Source organism: Sus scrofa, chromosome 8 (genome assembly GCF_000003025.6).
Source record: "Sus scrofa isolate TJ Tabasco breed Duroc chromosome 8, Sscrofa11.1, whole genome shotgun sequence".
NCBI lineage: Eukaryota > Metazoa > Chordata > Mammalia > Artiodactyla > Suidae > Sus > Sus scrofa.
The window spans coordinates 120,178,049-120,205,106 of record NC_010450.4 but is presented as its reverse complement, the minus strand read 5'-3'; the positions used below and the strand labels follow the sequence as shown (position 1 = coordinate 120,205,106).

Sequence of the window (27,058 nt, the reverse complement as noted above, 5' to 3'; positions counted from 1 at the left end):
ATCTACTGCATGGGATTCTTATGGGATACAAATCGATGCAAAAACATTATTCACATTTTAGATATTATAACTTTGAATAATTGTGCTTTTTTCCATTATACATACTTATGACACACATGCACAGGACTTAAGGTTTTATAGTGTTTCTTAGTGGTTGAAGAGAAAGACTGCAATTGAGGCTTTGGTTGGAAGAATTGGGGGAAAAAAAATCAATGATCCTTTCATTTTTATCTTTAGCAGTGATTTACACTGTATGCCTTCTCTAGAGTAACTGCTACTTGGTTGCATTTCCACCACTGCCCATGATCTTTTTTCCCATGGAAAATGTTAATTTAAAATTTATTGGAGTTCCTGAAATGGCTCAGTGGTTAACGAATCTAAATAGGAACCATGAGGTTACGGGTTCAATCCCTGGCCTTGCTCAGTGGGTTAAGGATCTGGAGTTGCCGTGAGCTGTGGTGTGGGTTGCAGATGCGGCTCAGATCCCATGTTGCTGTGGCTCTGGTGTAGGCCAGCGTCTACGGCTTTGATTAGATCCCTAGCCTGGGAATCTCCATGTGCCGTGGGAGCGGCCCAAGAAATGGCAAAAAGACAAAAAAAAAAAAAAAATCTATTATTATTATTTGCTTAAGTCAACATTTGCCATCTTTAATCAGAAGAACTAAAACAAAAAGTAAATTTTACTACTCAAAATTTATAAATCTCAGTACACTTCAAGGAAATAGAGATAATTAAATGTTTTATAAGTGTGTACACATTTTCTTGTGAACCTAGGATAATATGTAATTTGTATTTGAAGAATCATTTCTCTTTTCTTTGAAGTATGAAGTATTAGCATTTCAGTACACCTGTCTGCCTTGCTGAATTGCAAGTTCCTGGAGTGGGAAGGCTCCAACTCCCTCCATTGGCCACATGAAGCTCTGACCACAGTGGGTGTGCAGTAAAATGTAGCTGACTGCTTGGCTGAACTAAGAGGCATCTCTTATAATTATGGCCCCCCTAGGAGTATTAAGGCCATGCATAATCGCATGAAAGAAATTGATATTGCCTATGAGTGCCTTGGATCTTTCCTTCTCTGCCACCCACAGCCCTGCACGCACTGCATGCTTATGCATTTTTGACATCTGTGGGGGAAGAATAATGTCAAGAGTCTGTACCCTTCTTACCATGCAAGAGCTCTGGGGGAGGAAGCTAGATCTATGCCCATAAGAACAAAGAAAAATGTCAGGCTAGTGTACTAAGCAGGCAGAAAAGAGAATCTTAAATACAAGAGTGGGAACTGGCTGAAACCTTGGTACTTAGTGGCTTTTTGCAGTGTTAAGTGTTCTAGTGAGGATGAATGTTCTTTCAGTTGTGCTGGTAGAGAATGAGATGGCTGATTAAATAACCAATGGCATAAATCCCCCTGGGATTCCTAAGGGTTTTCCAGTCTCCACATTCTACCTTATTACTGTCTCACAGACAGGTTAGGCAGCTATCATTCTGAGCATGATCTGTCTGGTTCAGATGAATCTCTTCCTATGTAAAAAGTGTTGACTGTCCAGTACCAACTGTTGGTGCACACGATCCATAAGTAGGCAATAGAATTAACGCTTCTTAAAAGAGGATTTGTTGGCTACTTAAAAAAGACTTTTTTGTTTGTTTTATTTTTGTTTTAACCACAACCTTCAGTTAACAAATCATTTCTGAATCCAACACACACACACACACACACACACACACACACCACACACACAGGTTCACCTCTATTACATGTATTGCCTACTGGTGTTTTCTTTTCTGCTTTTACTTATTTATTTTTTAGGGCCTGTAGCATATGGAACTTCCCAGGCTAGGGGTTGAATTGGACCTGCAGCTGCAGGCCTGGCCACAACCACAGCAATGTGGGATCCAAGCAGCATCTGCAACCTATACCACAGCTCATAGCAACGCTGGATCCTTAACCCACTGTGCGAGGCCAGGATTGAACCTATGTCCTCATAGATACTAGTTGGGTTCATTACCGCTGCACCACAACGGGAGCTCCTGTTTTCTATTCTCTTTATTTCATTTTTAAAATACTAATCCTGACTTACGAGTCAGAATTAGTTTACAGTTTGAGAAACCTTGTCCATTAGCATGATCATATTGACGGAATTATAGGTCTTGGCTGAATTCATACATCGTGAGCTTAATGTGATTCTTTCTACGATTAAGAGAGAGGCATCTATGATATGTTCAGAGCTGAGGAGTTTCGGTGGATTTCTTTGGGACTCCAGTTTCCTACGAAAGCAGCATTGGCAGAGGAGGTCCGGAGAGGCATAGAGGATGATTAAGATAATGGTTTCGAAGACGGCATATCTAGGCTCAAATCTGACTCAGACACTTATTTGCTGTGGAATCTTGGGCAAAGCACTTAAATTCTTTCTGAGTTTCTATATCTACATATGGTGATTATAATTTCTCTGTATCATAGTGGTGTGAAAATTAAATGAGTAAAAATAAATTTAAATTGCTTAGAAGAGTTGATACTAATGTTTATAATGTACACAATTATTATACAATATATACGATCTTATAATAATATCCTATTGTTACATTGTGATTAGACACTTACAGGGTTTTTCTTGCAACCAGTCAATTTGCCTAATTTTCTCAAATATTTTAAGTGTAAAGATATATGAAACAGACTGTTCAGGCATGTATATATTTTCAAATGCTTCTTTGCTGTAGTCAGGAAGTGGAGAACTGGAGTATATGGTGCTCTTAGATGACATAGGTTTGCCCTTGGACCCTAACTTTTGGTGATGGTAATGATTATTGAATTATGGCTGTGTTGTGTTATGATTTAAATTTAGTTTGCAAACTTCAGGCCAGAACTTGGAACAGACCTTTTTGAGGCCATGACATTCAGAACACAGTCTGTTGTAATAAAGAGACCCGCAGAACCAAGTCTTTCGTAATAATGTACATCCAAATTTACGCCATTGGCATCTGACAGTGGTACATATTTGGCCCATGCTGTACTATTGGATGAATCATTGGAGGTTTAAAAGACAGAAGACCTCACTGATGTCTCAGGACACCTGTGGCAGCCATGAGAATGTTCCGCACAGAAGGCCAGCCACACGCAGTGTACTTTTCCAAGCTTCTTCACCTGCTCCCTGAGCTCCACTGCTGTGTTTGTGCTGCTGCCATTCCTTCTGCAGGTGGCTCCCAGCCAGTAATGGAGCCTGCAAGGATCGGCAAGCAGGGCTGCTCCTGGGAGCCATGGACTTCTCTGAGAAGGGACCTGGACTGGAAGAGTCCCTCATGGCCTTCTTGAATCTTTGTTAAAGGAAGGCATATAAATACACAGATAATAGTGGGACATAAAGTGTGTGAGGCAGTAGAGGATAAAACATTCTAGTGCAAGAAAGAAAATAAAACTATGTGTTGTATTTTTATTTTCCTTGTGTTTCTTAGGCTTCTTTTTGATATATGGACATAGAGTATGTGTCTGAGGGGCTAGATTCAATTGAACTGAATGATTATTGTTTTCATTATTTATAGGTAATTGGAACTGTCTCATTAAAAAAAAGGGGGGGGGACTTTTGAGCATTTGACAATAACTCATTCACTCCCCCTTAACACATTTTTCTTACGTGGCTTCCAGTAGAGCTCACTCTGCTGGTTTTTCTCCTACCTTGAGGCTTTTTCTTCCATCTCCTTGACTAGTTTTGCCTCTTCTTTCTGACTCCCAGTCTTGGAAGGCCCCAGCATTTAGTCCTTCGTCCTCATGTCTAAACTATACTAATGTCATTGGAGATTTCAATTAATTTCAAAGTTTAAATACAATATCAATGCAAGGGATCTCCTAATTATACTTCTAGCTCAGACCTCATTCCTGAATTCCAGATTCATAATAATGGCAGATAATAAAAATCTGAAACTCCACATGTCTAAACTTCAATTTCTGCTCTATCTGCAGCCTTTCCATCTTAGCTGATGGCAGTTATTCCTCCAATTGTGCAGGCCAAGGACCTCCAAGTTATTTTTTGATTCATCTCCTTCCATTCTCTTCCACATGCAATTATCAAGAATATCTGTAGGCTCTACCTACAAAATATATTCAGAATTTGGAGATTTCATGCCAGCTCCCCTATGACCATTATCTCTCTCCTGGAAAATCTGCAAGAGATAACCTTGTTTCATCTGGCAGTCTCCCCTCCTCTCACAGAGTTGTACTTATGAAACATCTGTCAGATCGTGCCACCCCTCTGTTCAAAATCCCCAGTGTTTCTCCATTCCACTTACAGAAAAAGTCCAAGTCCTTGCAGCGGCCCACCGAGTCCTAGCAAATCTGCCTGGCAAATCCCCTGCCTTTCTCCCTGTCCACTTGTTTGGTGCAATTTTTTAAACATACCAACCTCTCCTCAAGTTCTAGCTCTGTTTGGATGTTCTTCCCTATGTATTGGTGGCTCACTTCCTTCTGATGTTTGCTTAAACCTTTTTTATAAGACCTAGCTTGACCCCTTAAAAATTTGAAATTATAGTTTATTGTGCCAATTTCTGTTGTATGGACCCCCTTTGCAGTACTGCAAACTGATCCCCACCGCTCCAGCACTCATAATTCCTCCCTCCTACACTGCTCCACATTTTCTTTCTCATAGCACTTAGAAAGATAGATACAGACAGCTACTTGGAGTCCAACGGTAATGTTGAAGGGAAATACAGCAGAGCACCTGAGATAGTTATTTCATTTAAGGAGCTCTCATAGGAGAGGTGAACAGCACAGCCAAAGGTGACAGATGTGAAACAAGAGATAAAGAATAAGAAAACAGTATGTCAGGGATCAAAATAAGAGATGTTATGTTATTGTTAATTGAATTTTATAAATTAATTCTTAACAAAAAGGATTTGAGGCACTTTAGTAATGATATATGCCGTTAAGATGAATAAAATGAGAACAGGAAATCAAACAAAGGTAAATGGAAGAAATCCACAAGCTCTGTCTGAGAGCTCATACCAAGCATCAGTACTGTTGCTGGTGTTGGCCACATAACTGACGCTGAGCATCCTGACTCTCTGGGCAGGGGAGCACAGCTTACTCTAGGCTTTCATTATCAGAGTGGAAAAGGGTCTATTATATAAGGCACATCAGTGGTCCAGTCAATAAATGCTGTGAGTTTGGCTGGCCCCATTCTGTGTTTTGGGAGGGGAATATGCTGACATGATCCCCGAGGTCTCTTCTAGCTTTAAGATTTTAGATTCTTATGAGGGTTCCTTTGAATCCAAATTTTGTCCTAGTGAGTTTGCATTTTCATCCTTAACCGGACACCCTATCTACTTATTGGGCAAAATATCAAAAGGAGTTTTCCTGCCTTCATGTCATACAAATGAGTTTCTGCTATCATCAGACTTGACCTTTCTGACTTAGTTGTACTCTTAAAGCTACGAAAAAAAATTTATCTTAAATTTCTTTCACTTTGCTTTGGGCCATCAGCATTGCCAACGTGAGGTGATAGCATCCTCTAACCTAATAATAACTGAGATTAGAGATTTATTTACTTAACTAACTCTGTAGAAATAGATGTTGGAGAAGGACGACATATTTTTCCCTTTGTGATTTAATATAGTTATTAATTTCCAGAAAATTACATACAATATACAAAGAATGAATGGGGCTAATTATCTTCATACACGCTAACTCACTTTATTCTTAAACATTTTTATCCTGTCCTCTGAAGATGAGCGATGCTGTGGCTTAGAGAGATAAGGTAGTGCGTCTGACAGTAAGTGGACGAGCTAAGCCAGATGCCACATATGACTTGAAACCCTTTCTGTTTCCTGTCCATTGCACCATGCAGCAAACAGATGTTAAGTGAGTTGAGTTCATCTTACTTGTTAATGGCATCATTATCAATGAGATCAGTGAATTTTTTTTCTCAACACTCTGAAAGTTTTAGAATGTTTAGAATGTTCTCATCACCCTCCCCAAATAGATACATCATTTTACTTTGAATTCACAATTTGAATAGTATTACCTGAAAACACTGGGAAACTCATGCCCTATGCTTTCTGAGAATATAGTGTAAGCAATCCAAAATATGGACATGAAAACATTAAAAAGGATTTCCTTTTCAAGCCCTTATGGGACACTATGTGCCAAGCATTGTTCTAAGTGTTTTACACTCACTATTGTGTTAATAATATTTTCATTGCATAAAGTGGAAACAGGTCCAGAGAGCCGAAATAACTTTCCCAAGCTTATACAACAGGTCAGTGGCAGAGCTGGGGTTTGAATGCAGATTCTCGTCTCTGTTCTGTCAACCACGATACTATGCTGCATAAGCTGCTGTCCCTCAGTAGGAATGAGTTATAAGTAAATGCCTCTTAGTTTTGTTCCATGAAATATTTCAATTTGGACTCCAATCAAGAAGGTATTCTTTCTACCGAGACAAAGAAAACACCTTCTTCCTTCACTAGGCCAAACCAGACTGCAAATACATAGAAGGAGACTGAAAGAATTATTCCTAATGGGGTCAATATGTTGTAGGGTTTATTGGAGGAGCTCACACCCTTAGCAATATCATTAAAATGTGTTGGTTCTCAAAGTGAGTGCTGGCTAACTAATCAGTTGACACTGTGAGTTTTTTTGACCTTTCAATGTAGACTAGAGAGCTGCAGAACAGGGCAGGGCACTTTGTAGAGACTGATATAGGATCCATTAACTAGAGGAGAAATTACTTAGCCATACCTGGATTTATAAATTCATGCAGTCTCCTAAAGTGGAAGTTTATGCCAGACCATATTGCATAAATATTGATGTATTTCTTATTCTATAACAGATATTTTATTCTCAACTAATTTTAAAACAACATAAAATTTCCAAGGTTTTAAAAAAAACCCAAAACAACAGAGTTCCCATCGTGGCTCAGTGGTTAATGAATATGACTAGGAACCATGAGGTTGCGGGTTCGATCACTGGTCTCGTTCAGTGGCTTAAGGATCTGGTGTTGCCATGAGCTGTGATGTAGATCGCAGATACGGCTCGGATCTGGCGTTGCTGTGGCTCTGGCATAGGCTGGCAGCTACAGCTCTGATTTGACCCCAGCCTGGAAACCTCCATATGCCACGGGTATAGCCCTAGAAAAGACAAAAAGACACACACACACACACACACACACACACAACAAACCCTCTGGATGTTGCTTTGCTATGGGTATATTTCTACTTTGAGCGCATTCTAAGTGAACAACACTTAGAACAACATTCTAAGTGTCACAATTCTGTTTTTTAAAGTTAGAATATGCAGATATCCTCTGTATAAAATAATTCAGTGCTTCACATTATATGACTTTCTAGAGATTGCAACAAGTTCCCAGGCATTACATAAGAAGTCAAGCACAATGAATAAACTAGGATCGAACATCTTCCTTTGCAAAGGCCAGAGGTCAGTTTTGATGGGACTTGTCTGTACTGGCTTCTGATTTTTCATCAGAATTAATGTCTTCAGTACAACTGATGTCCTGAAACCCAATTGAAAAAGTAAAGAGGGATACAATGAGAATTTTCACAGCTGCGCTGGTCACTATGGGAATGTTGTTGTGATGATTAATTTCATGTGTCAACTTGACTTGGCCACGGTCAAGCACTGTTCTGGTTGTGTCTGTGAATGCGTCTTTGGATATATTAACATTCACATCAGTAGACAGTAAAACAGGCTGCCCTCCCTAATGTGGGGGCTCTCATCCAATCAGTTGAAGGCCTGAATAGAACAAAAAGGCTGACCCTCCCTGGAGTGAGAAGGAAGCCTTTTCGCCTGATTGCCTTGAACTGGCTTATCAGTGTTTCCTTGCCTTTGAACTAAAATATTGGCTCGTCTCGGTCTTGAGCTTGCCAGCTTTCAGACTGGAACTTACACCATTGGCTCACCCAATCCTCAGCCCTTTGTACTGGGGCTAGAACTATATCAACCACTTTGCTGCCTTCCCAGGCTTCCAGTTTGCCAACTGAGATCTTGGGACTTCTCCGACTCAGTAATGCTTGAGCCAGTTCTTTGTAATCAATCTCTTTAGAGATTTACATAAGTATATATGAATACATATTTAGGCACATTCTCTTTGTTCTGTTTCTCTGAAAAACCCTAATATAGTTGGTTGTATTTTCAGAAAATTAAGGGCAAACGATTTATTTCTTTCCCAGTACACTGAGGTATATTGATCCATTTTTCTTCAGAGTTGAGGTCTCTTATCAAAGAAATCAAGAGGTTCATTTTCAAAGACAAGTTATTAGCTTGCTTGTCTGTGGGAAACTGATAAGGCTAAAGAAGCGTGAATTCTATCATTGCTTAAAATTGTAATGGCCACATGATGTCTGCATATATCTCTAAGGAATAAACAGTGTTTCATCACTTTTTAGTGGGTCCCCTCATTAGCTCTGAACTCAGAGGTAGAAAAATGAGTAGGCAGAAAAAATCTGGCAGCTAGAAGGTCATTTTTTTCATGAACCCTTTCCTCATCTTTCTTAAGCTGCTTTTTCCCACCCAATATTAACACAAGCACAGCTAAAGGAAAAAAATTATCTCCCTTCTCTGATTTTCACATAAAGTTATCCGAGGCTTGTCTATAGCATATTACTTTATGCCTACATGACTTCTAGAGTTATTAGAGTCATTTATAATATTGACTAGTCTCCTTAAGTACCCTTAATGGCAAGCTCTGTGTATCATTCATAACTCTTAGTTGGTATTACAAGTAATGGAACAGAATGAATATTTATTGAATGCCTTGGTTAGTGGTGGTTGGTTGAATATGTCATTCTGAATACATATCAGAGGATTATACTCAATTTGAAGCATCACCAGGTGTGTTACAGTGGGAAGTTGAAGTTTGACTTGCCCGCATGCTTTATGTATGTTTTTGATATTGGGCATGAATTCCTTATGCTTAGCACTGTTAAACAAAGCTGCCCACTCATACTACCTTCTCTCTGTTGAATGGAACAACCTGTCTTCAGACCTGGATCGATGATTTCCATGTAACTATGACTATCTTTCTTTTATCTTTATTACACAAAGTTAAATGTCATACATTTTATGTATAGGTGCCTTACTTATTCTGAATTCCAAAAAAAGATCTAACATAAAACAATCACCCATTTCTAGACCCTTAATAATAGTTTTTGAAGAGAGTGGTAAAAACATAATTTTTCAAGAAAATTAAAGCTAGATGCATAGTAGGAAAGAAAATATCAAACTTGTGGCCTCTGTACATTTGAGTTAAAGATGAAATGTATATTAACTCATATGTATTAGAAGGAAGGAGTACTAATAATTCCATGGGCTAGAAGTCTACCATAACCTCACCTAAAAGAGAAGTACATTATTTTAAGGAAGATGCCTGTACTTGACCATATGGGTGAATGTTTGTTAAATATTTTTGAGTAACTCTGGATTTAGCCTGTAGCCCCAACGTATATCTGAAGTTGGAGACTGACTTTTCTCACAGCTAATAGCATCAACCTCATGTCTTTCTAGTCCGCTGTTCAAATCAGTGATTTGTGTATTATCTGTTTTAGGAGAATTAGTTTCTATAACTCAAAATTAGAGTCTAAATGGGATTTTTATTTACATTTAAAAATTAATTATAGTTAAAACTGGCATTTTGTAAATATAGTTCTTTTAAACAAAATAAAATATGCTTCAGTCTCTCCTTAAAAGGAGCTGACAACTTGGCAGTTTCCCAAATCTCTTCCATCTGTAACTTCTCCCCAGTAACCAATCTATGAAGCAGGGGGCTAGGACTTCTCCAGAACAGTGCAAAGTATCAGCCCAATGCGAAGCTGCCCTCTCTGGCTGGATGTACTATTTTCTATGTTTTATTTTGTTTTTTCCATTGCTTTTTTCTAGTGCATTTCTAGACTATGTAGATGGAAATAAGAATAAAAATATGGGGATGGGGTGAACTAGAGTTAACAGTATAAAAATAACTTCTTTATTCATTAGATGTATTATGTAGATGATAAATAATTAAAACTTAAAGGCAGAATAATTTCAGTTTCTAAGGCCTTGAACACAAAAGATAGAAGGGAGACTATGATGATTATTTAGGGCATGTGATGAAAATGTTATTAGAGTCACATAATTTTCACGGTTTTACTTTTCCGATTTTGTTTTAGTTACATGATTTTTAGGTTTATTTTATATGTTTCTTATGTTATATATACCAGTGGTGATTATGATTGAGAGCCTAAGAGATATGTCATTTATGTAAGTACCAGGGAGGATGTAGGAAGACTAAAAATCCCTCAATTATAATTTCAAAACAACAGGAAGATGCAACATTACCATTTTCCTCTACCCAGTAATCTTTTTCAGTTTCCATTGCTCCATCATCCAAAATTTATTCAGTTTAAAACTAAGGGTGGAGGAGTTCCCATTGTGGCTCAGTGGTAAGGAACCTGACTAATATCCGAGAGAACGTGGGTTCAATCCCTGGCCACACAGGTCCTGGTTAAGGACCTGGTGTTGCCGTGAGCTGTGGTGTAGGTTGCAGACACAGCTCGGATCCCACATTGCTGTGGCTGTGGTGTAGGCCGGCAGCTGTAGCTCCATTTCTACCCCTAGCCTGGGGACTTCCATATGCTGTGGGTGCAGCCCTAAAAAGACAAAACAAACAAACAAACAAAACCTAAGGGGGGCAAAGCATGAGCATTTCTTGGAGTAATAACATTTTAGGCTGTTAACTGTAGTTAATAACAACATCTCTTTGGATGCCAGGACCAAGCTTTGTTAGAAAGTAGAGAAGACAGCAAATGCACAGTCTATTCTTCTGAGAGAGGGCAAGCTGACCACAGGGAAAGAGCAGGAACAGTAGGTTCTGGGCAGAGGAAAATTCCACAGACTTTATGTATTTACCAGAGCTGGTTCCACTCGCCCCAGCCCCAGAGCACTCAACACATCATTGTATATTATCCTGGTCTGCATTATTTTAAATGTAAGTTTTCTTAAATATTTTGGTTGCCATGTAACATCTTCTTTTGTACTGTTTCACCCTGCCCTCAACTGATTGATCTACTTTGTCTCATTCTTGGGATTTTACCCAGAATTATTTTCAGAGAAAAGAAAATTAACTTACCTGGTGTTTCTGTTGCTGTGATTGAACTCTGAATCTCAGCTTTAGAGGAAAGAAAAGAAAATTGCTAAAATTAAACGGTGAATATCACATCTCCTCTTACAATTGTTTTGGGTGGTAAATAGATCTCACTCTCTACTCATTTTTGATTCACTTTTTCTCAAACCATAAAATCATGAGCCTTCTTGATAAGAAGAAACCTCTGAGCAGGAGTCAGCCAGCTTTTTCTTAAAGGGTCAGATAGGATTTTAAGCTTTGTGGGTCATAGGTCTCTGTAGCCACTATTCTATTTGCCATTGGAGTGTGAATGCAGCCATATATAGTATATAAAGAACAGGTGTGGTAATGGTCCAGCTAAACTTGATTTAGAAAAGTAGGTCAAGGCCGGACTTGCCCGTGAGCCATAGTTTGCTGAACCCTCCTTTGGAGCATCTGGTACAATCCCACATCTTAGATACGCCAAGATAAGCCAGACAACTACAGAACCTTGAGTAGAGACTTCATGAGTGGCACTGCCATGTGCCATATTCTTACTAAGATGTTATGTATCTCCTCAACTGAGGGAGATTCAGAATGGTCCAGACAGATACTTCTGAAGCTTAGGGAATTCCTCTAATGTAAATGTAGTTCATACGAGCTTTCTACAAGTAAAATCACTTGAGAGAATTATAATCAGTTATAATCAGTGATCACTTCAACAACTTTGTGTGTAACCACCATGAACCAAGATTTGCCACATGGAAAAATGTCGAAAAAATTGAGACAAATAGAAAGCCCAATAATGATAGTCTAAAAATATTCATTTGTTTCCTATATATCTTCACTTGACTGTCTTACCAGCAGCTCAAATTTAACATGCCCCAAATGGAACTCTTGACTGGTATCCTCGAATCCGCCCCCCACCCCTTCACCTTCTTAGATGGAAGTATGGTACCAGGTCTTCTAGGTACACGAGCAAAACACAGCGGCCTTTCTTGATTCTCTTCTTTTTCTCACCCCGTCAACTCTAGCTTCAAAATATATTCCAAATATGTCTCAGCATTTAATCAACTGTGGTTCATTTGTACTTATATCTCTCCCCTCAGTACCAGCAACAGTGACCTAGAAAAATCTTAAAATTTAACTCTTGCTACTCCAAGGGTTCCTTATTCTTCTCCTTACTACAGCTGGCCATTCTTCAGAGCATAAGGCCTCTGCCTTGCTCTTCACTCCGTTCATCTCCAGCCGTTTCACCCTGCCCCAGGGCTCTTCCCTAAGCCTCGGTATTATCCTCCCAGACCTACACTGGCTCCTTCCTGCCATCCAGGCTCTGGGCAGATGTCACCACTTTGAAAAGTCTTCTCCAACCGCCTTGTCTAAAGTTGTCTCTCATCTCCCTCCTGGCAAGTCCACCTTGCTTCATTTGCTCAACAGGACTTTTATCACTGTACGGACATGTACTTTATTTTTTAAAATATATTCATTGTCAGTTGGAATGTACCTCCGAGAGGACCGAGGTTTCTTGTTTGACTCTAGAGCTGCAGGTGCACTGCCTACCATCAGGTCTCTAGTAAAAACATAGGGAATAAAACAAATAACAATAGAAAGATAATACTAATACTAATAAAACTAATTCTACCTATTTAAATTCAATTTTTAAGGAAAAATGAATGCCTTATTTAAAATTATCAGTCAGATGATAACAGCAATCATTTTAAAGCAACCGTTATGATCACATCATATATTAATTGCTGATGAATGCCAGAGAGATGTTATTTCTATTTTGCAGTCTGCAAATATTAGCTGAAAGAAGTAAAACTATTTTCTCAAGGGGAGGACTGTGATTATAATTCAGGGTTCTTGGTTCTAAGGTCCATCCTCTTTTACTAAAATAGACAGTTTTTTTTCCCCCGACACTAAACTGTTCTGAGTAGAAAACTTATATAATTAATTCCAACTTTTGATAACTAGTTAAAATACTTTTAAACATGGCATAACCCTGTGTTTGGAAGATGTGGTTAAAATATTTATCAGCTGCCAGAGGATTAGAATACAAATGAAATCAAAATCCTTTGTTCCTCCTGCTTTTAATATCAGGTCATAACCTTTCTTGAAGATAGACTTTATTGAGAATGAAAAATTTTTAATCTCACATCATACAAAACCTTCTGATTATCCTTTTTTTGCATTTTCCATCTTCCAAAAATGCATACTAATTTTAAAGGGCAATATTACATAAAAGAAAAATAACATAATTACATCCTAATTCAAACCCTTTTTATTGGGTCTTAAGAGGTGTAGACTTTTATATATGAATGAATATATTCTTATTCTGAGGACAGAAATCTGCAAATCTTAAATATTTAATCAATACTGGAAAAAATATATACCTTTTTTTCCCCCCTGAAATCAAGGGTGAAGGTAATAAAATGTTTTCATATGGCTTATTGCTTTCAGATTTGGATTCAGTTCTGTGGATATAAGCTTAATAGAGATGATAATGCTATGGAATATGGCTAAAGTTGTGTGGAAGTTAATGAAAAGTGGAGACATTTGTGACTGTTCCTGATTTTTATTTATAACTTTCATAATGCACACGTGTTTTGAGAAAAAGCCAAACTCTGAGCTATTAGAGGGAGTAAGCAAAATCGAATTGCAAATGAGTGTAGGGCATTCTGTTAACCTGGTCTCAAACTTGGATGTTTAGTACAGACCAAACCTTAGGGTGGATATGAAACTGAAATCTTATGAAATGCAAATGAACTTAGAAATGCTAAACTTTAATCCACAATTTAATCCAAAACTGAACTTTGCTTAAACTATTAGCTTTTAAAACAGAAAGCTTAAGCAATGATATAATAAATAACTTTGCTAAATACTCTTATCTTACAAAGGCCATTGTATTTCTAGCTATATATAGCTGTATATAATTACACATGATATGACTTATCACTAACAGGCCAGGAAAAATATATATACAGCCATTCTCTTATATAATTCATTACTAATTTGCTTAAAGATAATTTACTATGACCAATTCACATTTTCCTTATCATTTCCATACAAAGCATTGACTGAGTCATTGTAGATGATATTATTTCTAGTTTGGCCAAACCATGTCTTGTGACTAAGACTTTATTATCCTGAGGATTCCTTTTGTATCCACCCATATGAAGTGATACAAATTAATTAAATATCATATAAGAAACATTGTAATTAAGTTCCCAAATGCCATAGCTAAATGGTGCCATTCACAAAAGAAATAATGAGGCTAGATGATCAGATAAATTGGTGTTTTCCAAAGGATGAAATACATAGCATTGTATGAGAGATTCTCTAAGGCAATACTGGAAAGTGGCTTTAAATAAGATTGAAACACTCAGTGAGAAAGTTATTTTCTTTTCAGCTTTATTTTAATTATTTTAATGAAGAAGTTTCAAGATTGTGATTTGATGCAAAGATGTCATTAATACTAGCTTGTGCTTATCTTCCCCACACCCGACCCAGGGGAAAATGCAAATGCAGTCCCCTGCAGCCACATATTATGCAATTGAATTTCCCACATTTGGGGAAATCGTGGGGTCAGCATGGCTCCCAGGGTGCAATGGATAAGCCTTGCCCTGGGGAAAACCACCTTCATGAGCCTGGCATTGCCCTTGCCAGGTAAGTGATTAATTTATTTCTTAAAAAAGGTCAAATTAGCCTCAAACCCAGAGCCTTTGGCAAGAAACAAAATCTAGCTAGAATTTTATTTTGCTTACATCAGAGTGATTTTATAGCTTCTGTTTATGCCAAGTGAAACTCGTGTTTCATTTATGATGGTTTCCTTTTCAAACAAATTTAAGAATAAAAAGTGCATCAATTTAAAGAAAGTACTAAATAAACAACTGTGCAGATGGTACACATATCTGGCACTACTCACTAAGTTGTGGGAAATACTGAGGTAATATCTTTAGAGGCTCTTGATGGTTGTTCAGAATTTGAATAAGCAATTGGAGGAAGCAGCAGGGCAAGAAGGAAGGACCACATAAATGAGGAGGGCAGGATGAACAAAACACGCAGTCAAGAATCAATCTGGGGAAGTTCTCATGGTGGTTCAGTGGTTAATGAACCCAGCTAGTATCCATGAGGATGTGGGTTCGATCCCTGGCCTCTCTCATTGGGTTAAGGATCCGGCATTGCTGTGAGCTGTGGTGTTGGTCGCAGATTCGGCTCAGATCCAGCATTGCTGTGGCTGTGGTGTAGGCCAACAGCTACAGCTCTTATTTGACCCTAGCCTGGGAACTTCTATATGATGTGAGTGCAGCCCTAAAAAGACAGGAGAAAAAAAAAAAAAAAAGAATAAATATGGCAACTGCAAGAGAACCACCCTGGTTATTCAGTCAGCCAGGCAGTCCCACAAGCTCTTGTGTTACATTAATGCTTGTCAAGCATTTGATGTACCCAATTAAAAGATGTTTTCTAGTTCCTTTAGATACTTGATGTAAAATAGTTGTCATGATAGCAAGTATAGTATAGTAATGTTTATGGGGTTTGGAACAAGCAAAACAGGAATTGAACTTCACCTTTTAATTTAAACTTGGCCAAGTCATGTAGTCTTCATGAACCTGGTTCCTTAACACAGATGAGGAAACAGAGGGAGGCACAGAGAAGTTAAGCAGCTTCCCAAAGGTCACAGTCCAAAAAAAAGGGTCGTGCTGTTATTTGAGCCTAAGCTGCCTGTTCCCAGAATCCCTGTTCACAACCAAAATGCTAACTTCCTCTTGGCATGACTGGAGTGCTCACTTTTTTTTTCTAAGAAGGGTGTGATGCCTTGAAAAGGAGAGGCTTAGGCAGAGGCCATTCTCATGTTCAGCCAGTGGCCTCTCTGAAGTGGCTACTTGGCTATTGTACAATTATATATGCTTTTTGTATAAAAACGAACACCATACTAAACTAGGATAAATTATGCAAACAAGAAAATATATAATAAACTCTTTGTTACATATACATGTTATTAACCCTAAGTAACCTACTGATTACTTATAAATGTTACTCGTTTCTGCTTAACGTAAGTCAGAGTGATGCATCTGTACACTAAAGAAGGCAAAGAATTACTGGCCATCCCAGAAGCCCCAGGGGCATTCCAGACTACAGATGGTCTCCAAAAGATTGTTAGCGAATAAATTAATTTATTAATCAATCCAAAGGGCTCTCATTTCTTTAAAAAGCCAAATTACTGAATTGATGAGTATTTCTATCTTAAAAATCCTAGTATTCTAGGGAGTTCCTTTTGTGTCTCGGCAGTAACAAACCCAACAAGGAGCCATGAGGTTGCGGGTTCAATCCCTGGCCTCGCTCAGTGGGTTAAGGATCTGGTGATGCTATGGCTGTGGTGTGGGTCGCAGATGCAGCTTGGATCCCTAGTTGCTGTGGCTTTGGCGCAGGCCGGCAGCTACAGTTCTGATTCGACCCCTAGCCTGGGAACTTCCATATGCAGCAGATGCGGCCCCCAAAAAAATAACCTAGTATTCTAGGAATTTGTCTTTTAAGGGCGGAATAAAAGAGTAAACTGGGAAATATACACCACTTTAAGAGAATGGGAAATGATTATGCTTCTTTTCTTGATCCACATTCCACTTTTCTAAAGAGTAAAGCAATTAACTTCACCAACTCTTTTCTATTCTAAATCAAGTTACATTTTCGATAATGTACCCCAAATGCCTTTATCTGATAAGTCACTAGCCAAGGACTCACTGCCCACATGTTTAAGGGGTAAATGAACCTTTAGCTGTTCAGACTTTCCTTGTCAACAGATTGGTTTTTCTCTTTTTTGTCTCTGTCTTGGCTGCACTCATTCTGAAGGTTTATGGGTGTGAGGGGTGGAGAGGGAAAGGGAGTCTTGCCTGCTAACCAGGAATCATAGTTTCATAATATACAGTTGGAAACGTGTGCACACCCCTTATGTCAAGTGGGGTCCATGCTTAGCAGGAAGCATCTTGAGGAACAGGAGAGGTCTAGATAGGCTGGCTGCCCACGGAATGAGTTTTACAACTAAATATCTAAAGGACTTTGTATAGAACTGGTTAATTAAATGACAGATACAAAGAGAGGCAGTAAATGGCCTTCTTTCATTATCTTGCTTTCTGGGTGGCTTTGTGGGTGTGTGTTTTTACAACTACTTAGAAGAAAGCCACTTCAGACTGTTTAGAAGCTAAATAAGTACAATAGTTCACAGAACTGAGATGCAGAAGGCATTTTACTGCATGAATCAAGGCAGAATTAGGAATCTTAAGTGACCCATGGGGCTGACCACAGACTTCTACATAAGTGCTAAACTTTAATAAACCTTGGTCCTTAAATGACATCTTTCTCAACAGGCACTGAATGGGTGGATATTAGTGCAGAGTACAAATTATTTGAGTTTCATCTTCACCTGCTAAACATTTTGCATGTACCTATTCACTTTTATTCTTGTTCGTATTTGGGACAACCATATTATGAGATGGATGAGGTTTCTATTTGCTAAAGATAACTTTCAGACACATATTGCTTACAAAATGGGTCCTACTTCATTCCGAGCCTGCAACACTACCACAAGGAAACGTTCTTCAAATGAGGGAGAAATGACCCTGCTCTTCAAATTCCTCTATGTGGTGACTAATCCATAATATTATTCGTTTACAATTATGGCGTGAAATTAGACTTCTTCTAGATAACCTTCTTTATGGTGTGCCTAAGATTATTACAGTAAAAAGAGGAAATGTATGTTTTCATTGTGTTTCTAGACCTTGGCCGTCCACAGTTTCCACTGTGTCTCCTTCTGCCTTGGAGGTCTCCCAGGAAGAGACTTGGAGACAATGAGCCACCTGTAGCCACTTCTTACTAAAGACTATGGGTGTGCCAGGGAGTTCCCGTCATGGCTCAGTGGTTAATGAATCCGACTAGGAACCATGAGGTTGTGGGTTTGATCCCTGGCCTTGCTCAGTGGGTTAAGGATCTGGCGTTGCCGTGAGCTGTGGTGTAGGTTGCAGACACAGCTCTGATCCCATGTTGCTGTGGCTCTGGTGTAGGCCGGCAGCTACAGCTCTGATTTGACCCCTAGCCTGGGAACCTCCATATGCCACAGGAATGGCCCAAGAAATGGCAAAAAAGACAAAAAAAAAAAAAAAAAAGACTATGGTGTGCCAAAAAATACATCTGTTACTTACAATGGATGGGATCTGATAAGGCTGTTATAGATTACTACATCTCTGGTCAGGGTTATTTTAACTACACATATAGATTACTTCAAATCACAGAGGATAGAATAAGGGAATTGCTTCTTGTGAAGATACATGTAGACTGGAACTGAAAGCTGCCAGGAATCAGGAGATCTCCAGGGAACTACATCTAGTCACTTGTGATGGAACATGATGGAGAATAATGTGAGAAAAAGTGTGTGTGTGTGTGTGTGTGTGTGTGTGTGTGTGTAAAAAGAAAAAAAGGAATCGGGATCTCAAGGTCCTATTACTCTCTCTCTCTTTCTCTCTCTAGGGAACAATCTAATCTTGCTCCATAGTCTCTCTCCATTCTTCTCTACTAACCCTCCTTCCTCATCGTACCTGCCTCCTTATGCCGTAAGCATGCGCATGAGTCACCACGGTGGTCTCTGAATCACTCTACTAAAACCTTGCTACTTCAGTCCCCCCTGCTTTTTAGGTTTTCTAGTTCAGATTACCCAGAATGGAATTTTTTTTTCTTTTTTTAAGGCCACACCCGCAAGATATGGAAGTTCCCAGGCTAGCGGTCAAATCGGAGCTACAGCTGCAACCACAGCAACATGGAATCCGAGCCATGCTGCAACCTACACAACAGCTCACGGCAACGCTGGATCCTTAACCCACTGAGCGAGGCCAGGGATGGAACCCGCATCCTCATGGTTACCAGTTGGGTTCATTTCCACTGTGCCACAATGGGAATTGCTGATTTTATATATAATTAGGTAGAGTGTTTCTGTTTGCTTTTATTTTTTTCTATTTCTGGCATTGTTGATGGTTATATACTTGGAAACAAATATATTTGTTATGAAAATGGATGGTAGATTGTTACAGTATAAAACTTAAGGAAGCAAATGTCCAAACCATGTATCACTAGCCTCTTAAAATTTTTAAACATCTGGTGGCAACAGCACCCACATTCTACATTCTCCTCCCTACACATGGTTCCTTCTTTCCCATGACCCTTGAAATGGCTTTGTGTGACTACAGGCAGAATCAAAAAGATGCCTTTTTCGCATTTCATTAGCACTTTCCCACTGGCAGTAAGGTTTTAAAATCTGATTTCTTTGCTCAAGTACCAGATGTAATTGTACTAATGAAAATTTTCTATTTTGATCCTTAGTGGGCTTGTCTGAATCACTAAAACTAACAGTCTTTTCACATAATGCTAAAATAAATATATTATTTAAATTGTGTGTGCATTACATTAAAAGTGCACAGATTGCCTCCCCTCCCTGCTCTGCTGTGTCTGGCCTGCTGGCTCACACTCATTGCATCTCCCAGATGTACTCTGATGCCAGACTCTACACTGCGAATGTCCAGCTATTAGAAGGGGCTCATCTCTGCTTTCGTTTTCTTCTTAGGGTCCCACACAGCCCCTTTGATGATATACTAGTTACCACTGACTAGCCTATTTGGCTAACTGACCTAAGACAAAAAGCCTGGGGAGGTGGCGGCATGGGATAAAGAAACACAGGGTAAGGAATCAGACATGCCTAGTTGTTGCATCTGATACCCACTAGTCCTACTGATGTGGACAAATCTTTCTTGCTAATTCACTCTCAGTTATCTCATTAGATCACTAGCTTATTATACCAGGATATAATTCAGGAACAGCCAGATGGAAGAGATGCACAGGGCAAGGTATGGACAAAAATCATGGAGCTTCTATGCCTCTGCTAGTATACCACTCTCCTCAAATCTCACATGTTCATCAACTCAGAAATTTCTGGTTAGTGTTTAATTTCTCATGGAAGTATTTTTTAGTTCAGTGTACACATTTTGCATTTCTATTTTAAATTATCCTTAACTATTTTATTATCATGGATGGATTCATTTCCTTAATTTTATTTTTAGATTGTCATTACTAACATACAGAAATATGATTTAATTTTATATGTCTGGTATCCCATGATAGAGAACACACTTTATTAGTTCTAGTAGTTTTACTGTGGAGTCTTTGGGTTTTCTACACAGATAATGAAATAGCCTGCTGAGAAAAACACTTTTATTACTTCCTTTCTAATCTGGATGAATGAGTAGCTCTATCTCTATCAATCTATTACTGTATTATACTGTTCAGAAATTCTGGTTATAATTTTGAATAGAATTGGTGAGAGTGGACATCTTTGTTGTGTTCCAGATTTTAAGCAGAAAGTATTAAGTATTCCACTCTTAAGTATGATGTTTGCGGTTTTTCATAGATATCCTTTATCAGTTTGAGGAAGTTCCAATTTATTTTTAGTTCATTAAGAGTTTTAGGTGTGAGTGGGTGATCAATTTTGTTAAACGTCTTTTCTAGATCTACTGATTCTACTAATATGGTGTATTACATTACCTGATTTTTTAGACATTAAACCAACCTTGCATTCCTGGATAAATTCCACTTGTTTATGTTTTATATCCCTTTTCATAAGTTACTGATTTATTTTCTAATGCTTTATTAAGGGTCTTTGCATCTGTGTTCATGAAGAATTTGATCTGTAGTTTTCTTCATTTGCCTTTTCATTCTTTTCTGAATTTGGTATTAGGGTAATACTTGCCTCAGATAATTATTTGTGTCATGTTTCCTCTACATCCTGTAAGAGTTTGAAAAGAATTAATATAGTTATTTTTGAGAATATTTTTATAGAATTCACAATTGAAGCCATCCTACTCAGAGTTTTCTTCATAGGCCCATGTTAAATTTTTAATGTAGAACTTTAAATTGTTTAGGATTTTTCAGTCTTCTTTATCTTCTTTGAGTAAATTTTAGTGGTCTGTTTCTTTCTAAGAATTTTCCAGTTTCATAAAGGTTTGTCTAATTTTTTGGCCAAATTCACCTTTTTGTGCCAAGCGATACTATAGATTACTGCCCAGTCTTGAGTTGATTCTCCTTGGTATCCACTCATTTGTGACTATGGAGGGACAGAGTTATCACTTTATAAAGCAAAGTTGTCAAACAGTTGCCGCATTTGGTAGAGACCAGGAGAGACTATAAGTGAGGTATGGTTCTTTGGTAGCTATAGGTTGCAGAACATTCTAAGTTTAGTTCTACCCAGTACATTAGTTCAATATTTCAGCAGAAATTCTTACACTTACTCTGGAATGGGGAACTTTGCAATGTTAAAACAGCATCTGAAAGTGAAATACTTGTCACTGTTGCATTTATAGTGAAGGACGCAGTCTTCGTGGTACCTTCGACTGGAGTTCCTAATCATGTAGAAAGAAAGTAGTCATCAGGAGCATAAGTAATCACTAGATAGTTAGTTACGACTTGAAGATGAGTTACTTAAAGTCTTCCGATCAAGATATATTGGAGTTCCCATCGTGGCACCGCAGAAACGAATCCAACTAGGAACCATGTGGTTGTGGGTTTGATCCCTGGTCTTGTTCAGTGGGTTTGGAATCTGGTGTTGCTGTAAAGCTGTGGTATAGGTCACAGACATGGCTTGGATCTGATGTTGCGGTGGCTGTAGCTCTGATTGGACCCCTAGCCTGGGAATATCCATATGCCGTGGGTGCAATCCTAAAAAATCCCCCAAAAACCCAAAAAGATATAAAAAGCCAGTGTTTTGATATCTGCCTTTTGGTGAGTCAGTTACCTACCTTTTATAAAATGGAGGAACATTAGACTCTCCTATGTGTCTGCTATAGGTTCATTTGATCATAATAGTAATTCTATAAAATACATAGTAATTGTGATTATAATTGTATGTATGACTCAGAAAAGTTACAGGATTTTCCCACAGTCACGTAACTGGTAACAGGAGAGAGCCAAACCGTTCTGATGCAAAACTTAGTGGCTTAGCTACCCTAGAAAGGGCTGGTAAGGAAGTAGTAGTAGTTGAAGATGGTACCATGGTTCCCATTCTATTTAGGAGGGAATTTTCAGGGAGGTGGCATAGCCAGGAGGAAAAATAACAGGAAGTAGATAGAATAAACTTTTAAGTATATTTAGTTCATTTTTTTGAAAAAAGGAAATTTAGCAACAAAGAAATAAACAAGCTGAGTTTCAAAAATAACAATGGAATAAGATCACTTTAAACAGTCTATATTTGCACAATATTATTAAAAATGGTTTATGACATTTAGTCTTTTCAAAGTCTAGCATGGGGAATATTGAGTTAGTAAAGAAAAGACAGGCATGCTGGTTAATGCATGTTTAATGTCTGACAGATACAATGTTGGATGGATATGGGAGGGAAAGCAGTTTACCAGACATCTATCGCAAAGAGGTTTGGAAACCTGAATTGCTGATGCCTTCCACAAGTGCCAGTCAGCTTTCATCCTGTGGTGACAAGCATTTACAGTGTAATGCAAATTCTTAGTGCAACTGATAGATCCATGCTAGAGAAATTGATAGTTTTCAGGAAGACCTCATAGACAGTGGGTTAATAGGTCTTCAGGTAAAAAGCCTTTGGGAGTTGGTAGGCCAGAAAAAGTGAATAAATTTGAATGTAGTCTACAGTAACACCACAAATGAGAAAGAATGAGTGAAAATGGGCACAAAATTCAGCGGAATCTTTAAGTATTAAATTGAGAGGGAAATACCTGAGGAAGTAAAGGAATGTCTTATTGTAGTAGGAAAGCAGACATTAATGATTGTAATAGCATGGAAGTGAGGAAGGTACAGAAACTCAACACTTGAGGATGGAGAAACATTTGGGATAAAGATTTTGCTTTTCACTGGAACTCCAAGAATATATACCTGGAATACATCAGAATAGGAGTTCTTCAGAAATCTTCAGAGAATTCTTCTGCTGAGCTAAAATTAGAAACCATGAAAAAGCTATCCTGATGGCCTAAAAAATTCCTTAATATAAAGCAAACTCAAGAGTTTTGGTGATGGAAAAAAAGAATATATGAGTACGGAATGGGAGAAAACAGTTTCAAATGATGCAACTGACAAGGGCTTAATCTCTGAAATCTACAAACAACTTATACAACTCAACAGCTAAAAAACCAACAACCTAATTAAAAAATGGGCAAAAGACCTGAATAGACATTTCTCCAAAGAAGATAAACAGGTGGGCAACAAGCTTATGAAAAAATGCTCAACATCTCTGATTATTACAGAAATGCAAATCAGAACTACTGTGAGGTACCACATCCCACCAGTCAGAATGGGCATCATTAACAAGTCAACAAATAACAAATGCTGGAGAGGATGTGGAGAAAAGGATACCCTCCTACACTGTTGGTGGGAATGTAAACTGGCACAACCACTATGGAAAACAGTATAGAGGTACCTCAGAAAACTAAATATATAACTACCATATGACCCAGCAATCCCATTATTGAACATACATCCGGACAAAACTTTCCTTGAGAAAGATACATGCACCTGTATGTTCACTGAAGCACTATTAACAATAGCCAAGACACAGAAACAATCTAAATGTCCAAAAACAGATGAATGGATTAGGAAGATGTGGTATATATACACAATGGAATACTACTCAGCCATAAAAAAGAACAAATAATGCCATTTGCAGCAACATATAGATATCTGGAATCTAATATATGGCATAAATGAACCTTTCCACATAAAAGAAACTCATGTACTTGGAGAACCACAGACTTGTGGTTGCCAAGGGAGAGGGGGAGGGAGTGGGATGGACGGGGAGTCTAGGGTTATAGAGGCAAACGATTGCATTTGGAGTGGATAAGCAATGCTGTATAGCACAGGGAACTATATCCAGTCACTTGTGATGGAACATGATGGAGGATAATATGAGTAAAAGAATATTTTATATATATATATGTATACATACACACACACACACACACATATGACAGGGTCACTTTGCTGTACAGTAGAAATTGACAGGGCACTGTAAATCAACTATAATGGAATAAATAAAAATAATAAAAAAGAATATATGACTAAGAAAGATGTGGGTAACTTCCAGTTTACAAAAATACAAAGAGAAGAACAGAATAATGGAATAACGGGATACAATGCCAAAGATGTTACTTAGAGAGTTGCCTACTATTAATGTGGAGTATACTTCACAAATGAGAGTAGAATAGAGCCCACACTCAATTCAGGGCTTGTTGTCAGTTAAACAATGTCATTTAGGCAATGGAAGGAGATGGGGATTCTTTGACAGTAACCAAAATATTTAGACATATACATGGTAGACTATGAAGATAGAATAGAAAGATGAATAGAATGAAAAATATGGAGACTAATGCTGTCCCAGTCATATAAATTTTCAAAATTTTCTGTTACACTAAATGTTTGAAATCCTAATCTCAGAAGAAAAGAAAATAGGTGATGGACATTTATTAAAATGAGAGGATCATAGTCTTGTATTAACATCTTCTTGGGAAGATGTTCCCCCCTGCACTTTGGGTGTATGCATAGTAGATTCTGGACTTCTGCCAAGAAGTGATTGACACTTCAGAGGAAAAGGAAACCAATCTTGAAGCTGTTCTTTAAACTTACATGGTTTGCTCTTTTTCATTTTTTCTGTCTGGCCATTTTCTCCCAGATAACACTAACTATTTGCTTTGGTCTGCAGGTGTTAATCATGCTCTCACTCTAGGTAATAATATACATGTTAGCTTTGGAAATATTATTTTGCTTGAGAAATACTCATTTAAGTTACAACATCAGGATAATACTGCCTTTACTTTTAGGACTGTGTTTTTAAAATTTATGTTTAAGTCTTAAAATGTTGGTATAGGTGGAATGCATGAAAGAAAAAATATGAAGAATTTAAAAATTCTATGTGACTTGGAATAAAGAGACTCTAACACAAGAGATGCTTGAGAAAGTTTCATTGGTACCAGAGTGCGAGTGCAGAGAAGAGATCCAGACTCCAGCCAGTGCCTTAGTGAGAACCAGTGGCTAGAACGAAGCAGAATAAATGTGAGGAATGTGGGCTGTTTTGTTTTTTATTTTAGTATTATCAATGTCAGATTCATTTTGTACATTTTGAGAGGTTCAATTTTGAGGAGTAAGCAACAAATGTGGACATTAATTATATGTGAAGTTTAAGTTGTGTTTACAATAGATGGACTTGAAAGGTAGAGTTTAACTACCTTTAAACTATGCAGGGAAGGGGATTAAGCAGCTTTATTCCTTTGAAATTACATGATTTGACTTACAGTATTGTTTTATCTAAGATGTACGGAAGAAGTTTCCTGTGTGGTCACTTTGTCTTCAGAAATAGAATATAGCATAAGTGACTTTTTGTAAAATTAACATTTACTAAAATATATGTTATAGAATACTAGTACTATGGTATATAATTTGGTTTATTTAAAAAAAAAAACTTCTATAGTCAAATTATTGGAGACACATAGACTTTTTTTTTTTTTTTTTTTTTTTTTGCCATTTCTTGGGCAGCTCCCATGGCATATAGAGGTTCCCAGGCTAGGGGTCTAATCGGAGCTGTAGCCACCAGCCTACACCACAGCCACAGCAACTCGGGATCCGAGCCACATCTGCGACTACACCGCAGCTCACGGCAGCGCCGGATCCTTAACCCACTGAGCGAGGCCAGGGATTGAACCCACAACCTCATGGTTCCTAGTCGGATTCATCAACCACTGAGCCACAACGGGAACTCCCAGACTTTTTTATTTTATTTTTTTAAAGTCAAATGGATGTCTTTGGACATGTCCTGTGTTAGGATTGCTAAGATTTTTTGTAATGTTATTGGGCATTGTTAAATCCTAGGAAATTAATATTTTCTAAAACAATTGCCCAAAAAACTCCATTTTCAGGGATCATTTTACGGGCTAGTGCTTCATAGACATTCTGTACCCGTGATAATGAAGGTAGCCTGGGATCCACTTAACTAATGTCTTGATAAATTTAAGTGACTTTTAAGGTAATATTCAAAGAGGCTGTAGAACCATCGTGAGGAGCCTAAGTGTTCATACTAGTGACAACCAGTATGAACCCTTAGGTATGTGACACAGGATGGCAAAGACTGGAAAAAAGCATCTTATGGTTTTGCTCAGCATCTTCTCATCGCCTCTCTTGGGGTGAAGCGCCATACCCCAGAATGTGATAAGTTTAAGTGCTAAGCTTAAGGTGGGGGTGGGGGGTGGGGGGGAGAGATGTGAAGGCATATAGGCCAGATATCTGAACAATTAGAAGAGAAGAGAAAACTGCATGCCTCCAGGACTCACTCCTAAGGAGGAGGAACACAGACAACGAAACCAGTAATAGGGTCCCCACGGCCTCTGAAGAAGGCAAGGGCTCTGGGTTCTGCATCAGGTTCCCTCACCTGTGAGTCCTACACGCCCAGAAAAATGAGTCACCAGAATGGTGGTGGTGAAGGAACGTAGGTAAAGTAGGACTAGCATTTTCAGTGGGAGACACGAAGAGGAGACAGTTTCTATGTAAATTGTATATTTCCCTTTCCGTTTCCATGTCATTTAGAGGGTGGATTAAGGTCAGCATTATAAGTCCCTTTGGAAGTTTGTATTTAGCAATCTTCTAATGCCTGTTAAGACCATCTAGGACTTGGGTAAAACTCCGGAAAAGTAGGGCAGGGCAGACCACCTAGCTCCCTGCCACTTAGGCCTGGCCCAGGAGGGTGTTTTTGTGTCTCCATATCTAGCGATTCTCTAACCCAGTTCGCCAAGATAAGTTCATAGAGGAACTTGGGACTTGTCCCAGGTCAGGAATAAATTTATATCTGTACTCAGAGTAACTTTTTGAATTACATATCCCCCCCCCCAAATCAAGTGGGTTGGGGTATTTGGTGACCTCAGAGAAGTAAGTTGAGACTCCTTTTTAAT

At 38.4% G+C, this 27,058-nt stretch overlaps 1 protein-coding gene across 1 annotated transcript in view; it reads right to left on the bottom strand.

The window, feature by feature from the left end:
* EMCN (endomucin) overlaps positions 1 to 27,058 on the bottom strand; it is a 53,881-nt gene that overhangs the window by 22,865 nt on the left and 3,958 nt on the right. The window contains exons 3-4 of the mRNA XM_021100551.1: positions 21,395 to 21,505; positions 11,100 to 11,138 (exon numbers count right to left, since the gene is read on the bottom strand). Coding sequence (XP_020956210.1) covers positions 11,100 to 11,138; positions 21,395 to 21,505 — 150 coding nt within the window. The remainder of the gene's footprint in view (positions 1 to 11,099; positions 11,139 to 21,394; positions 21,506 to 27,058) is intronic.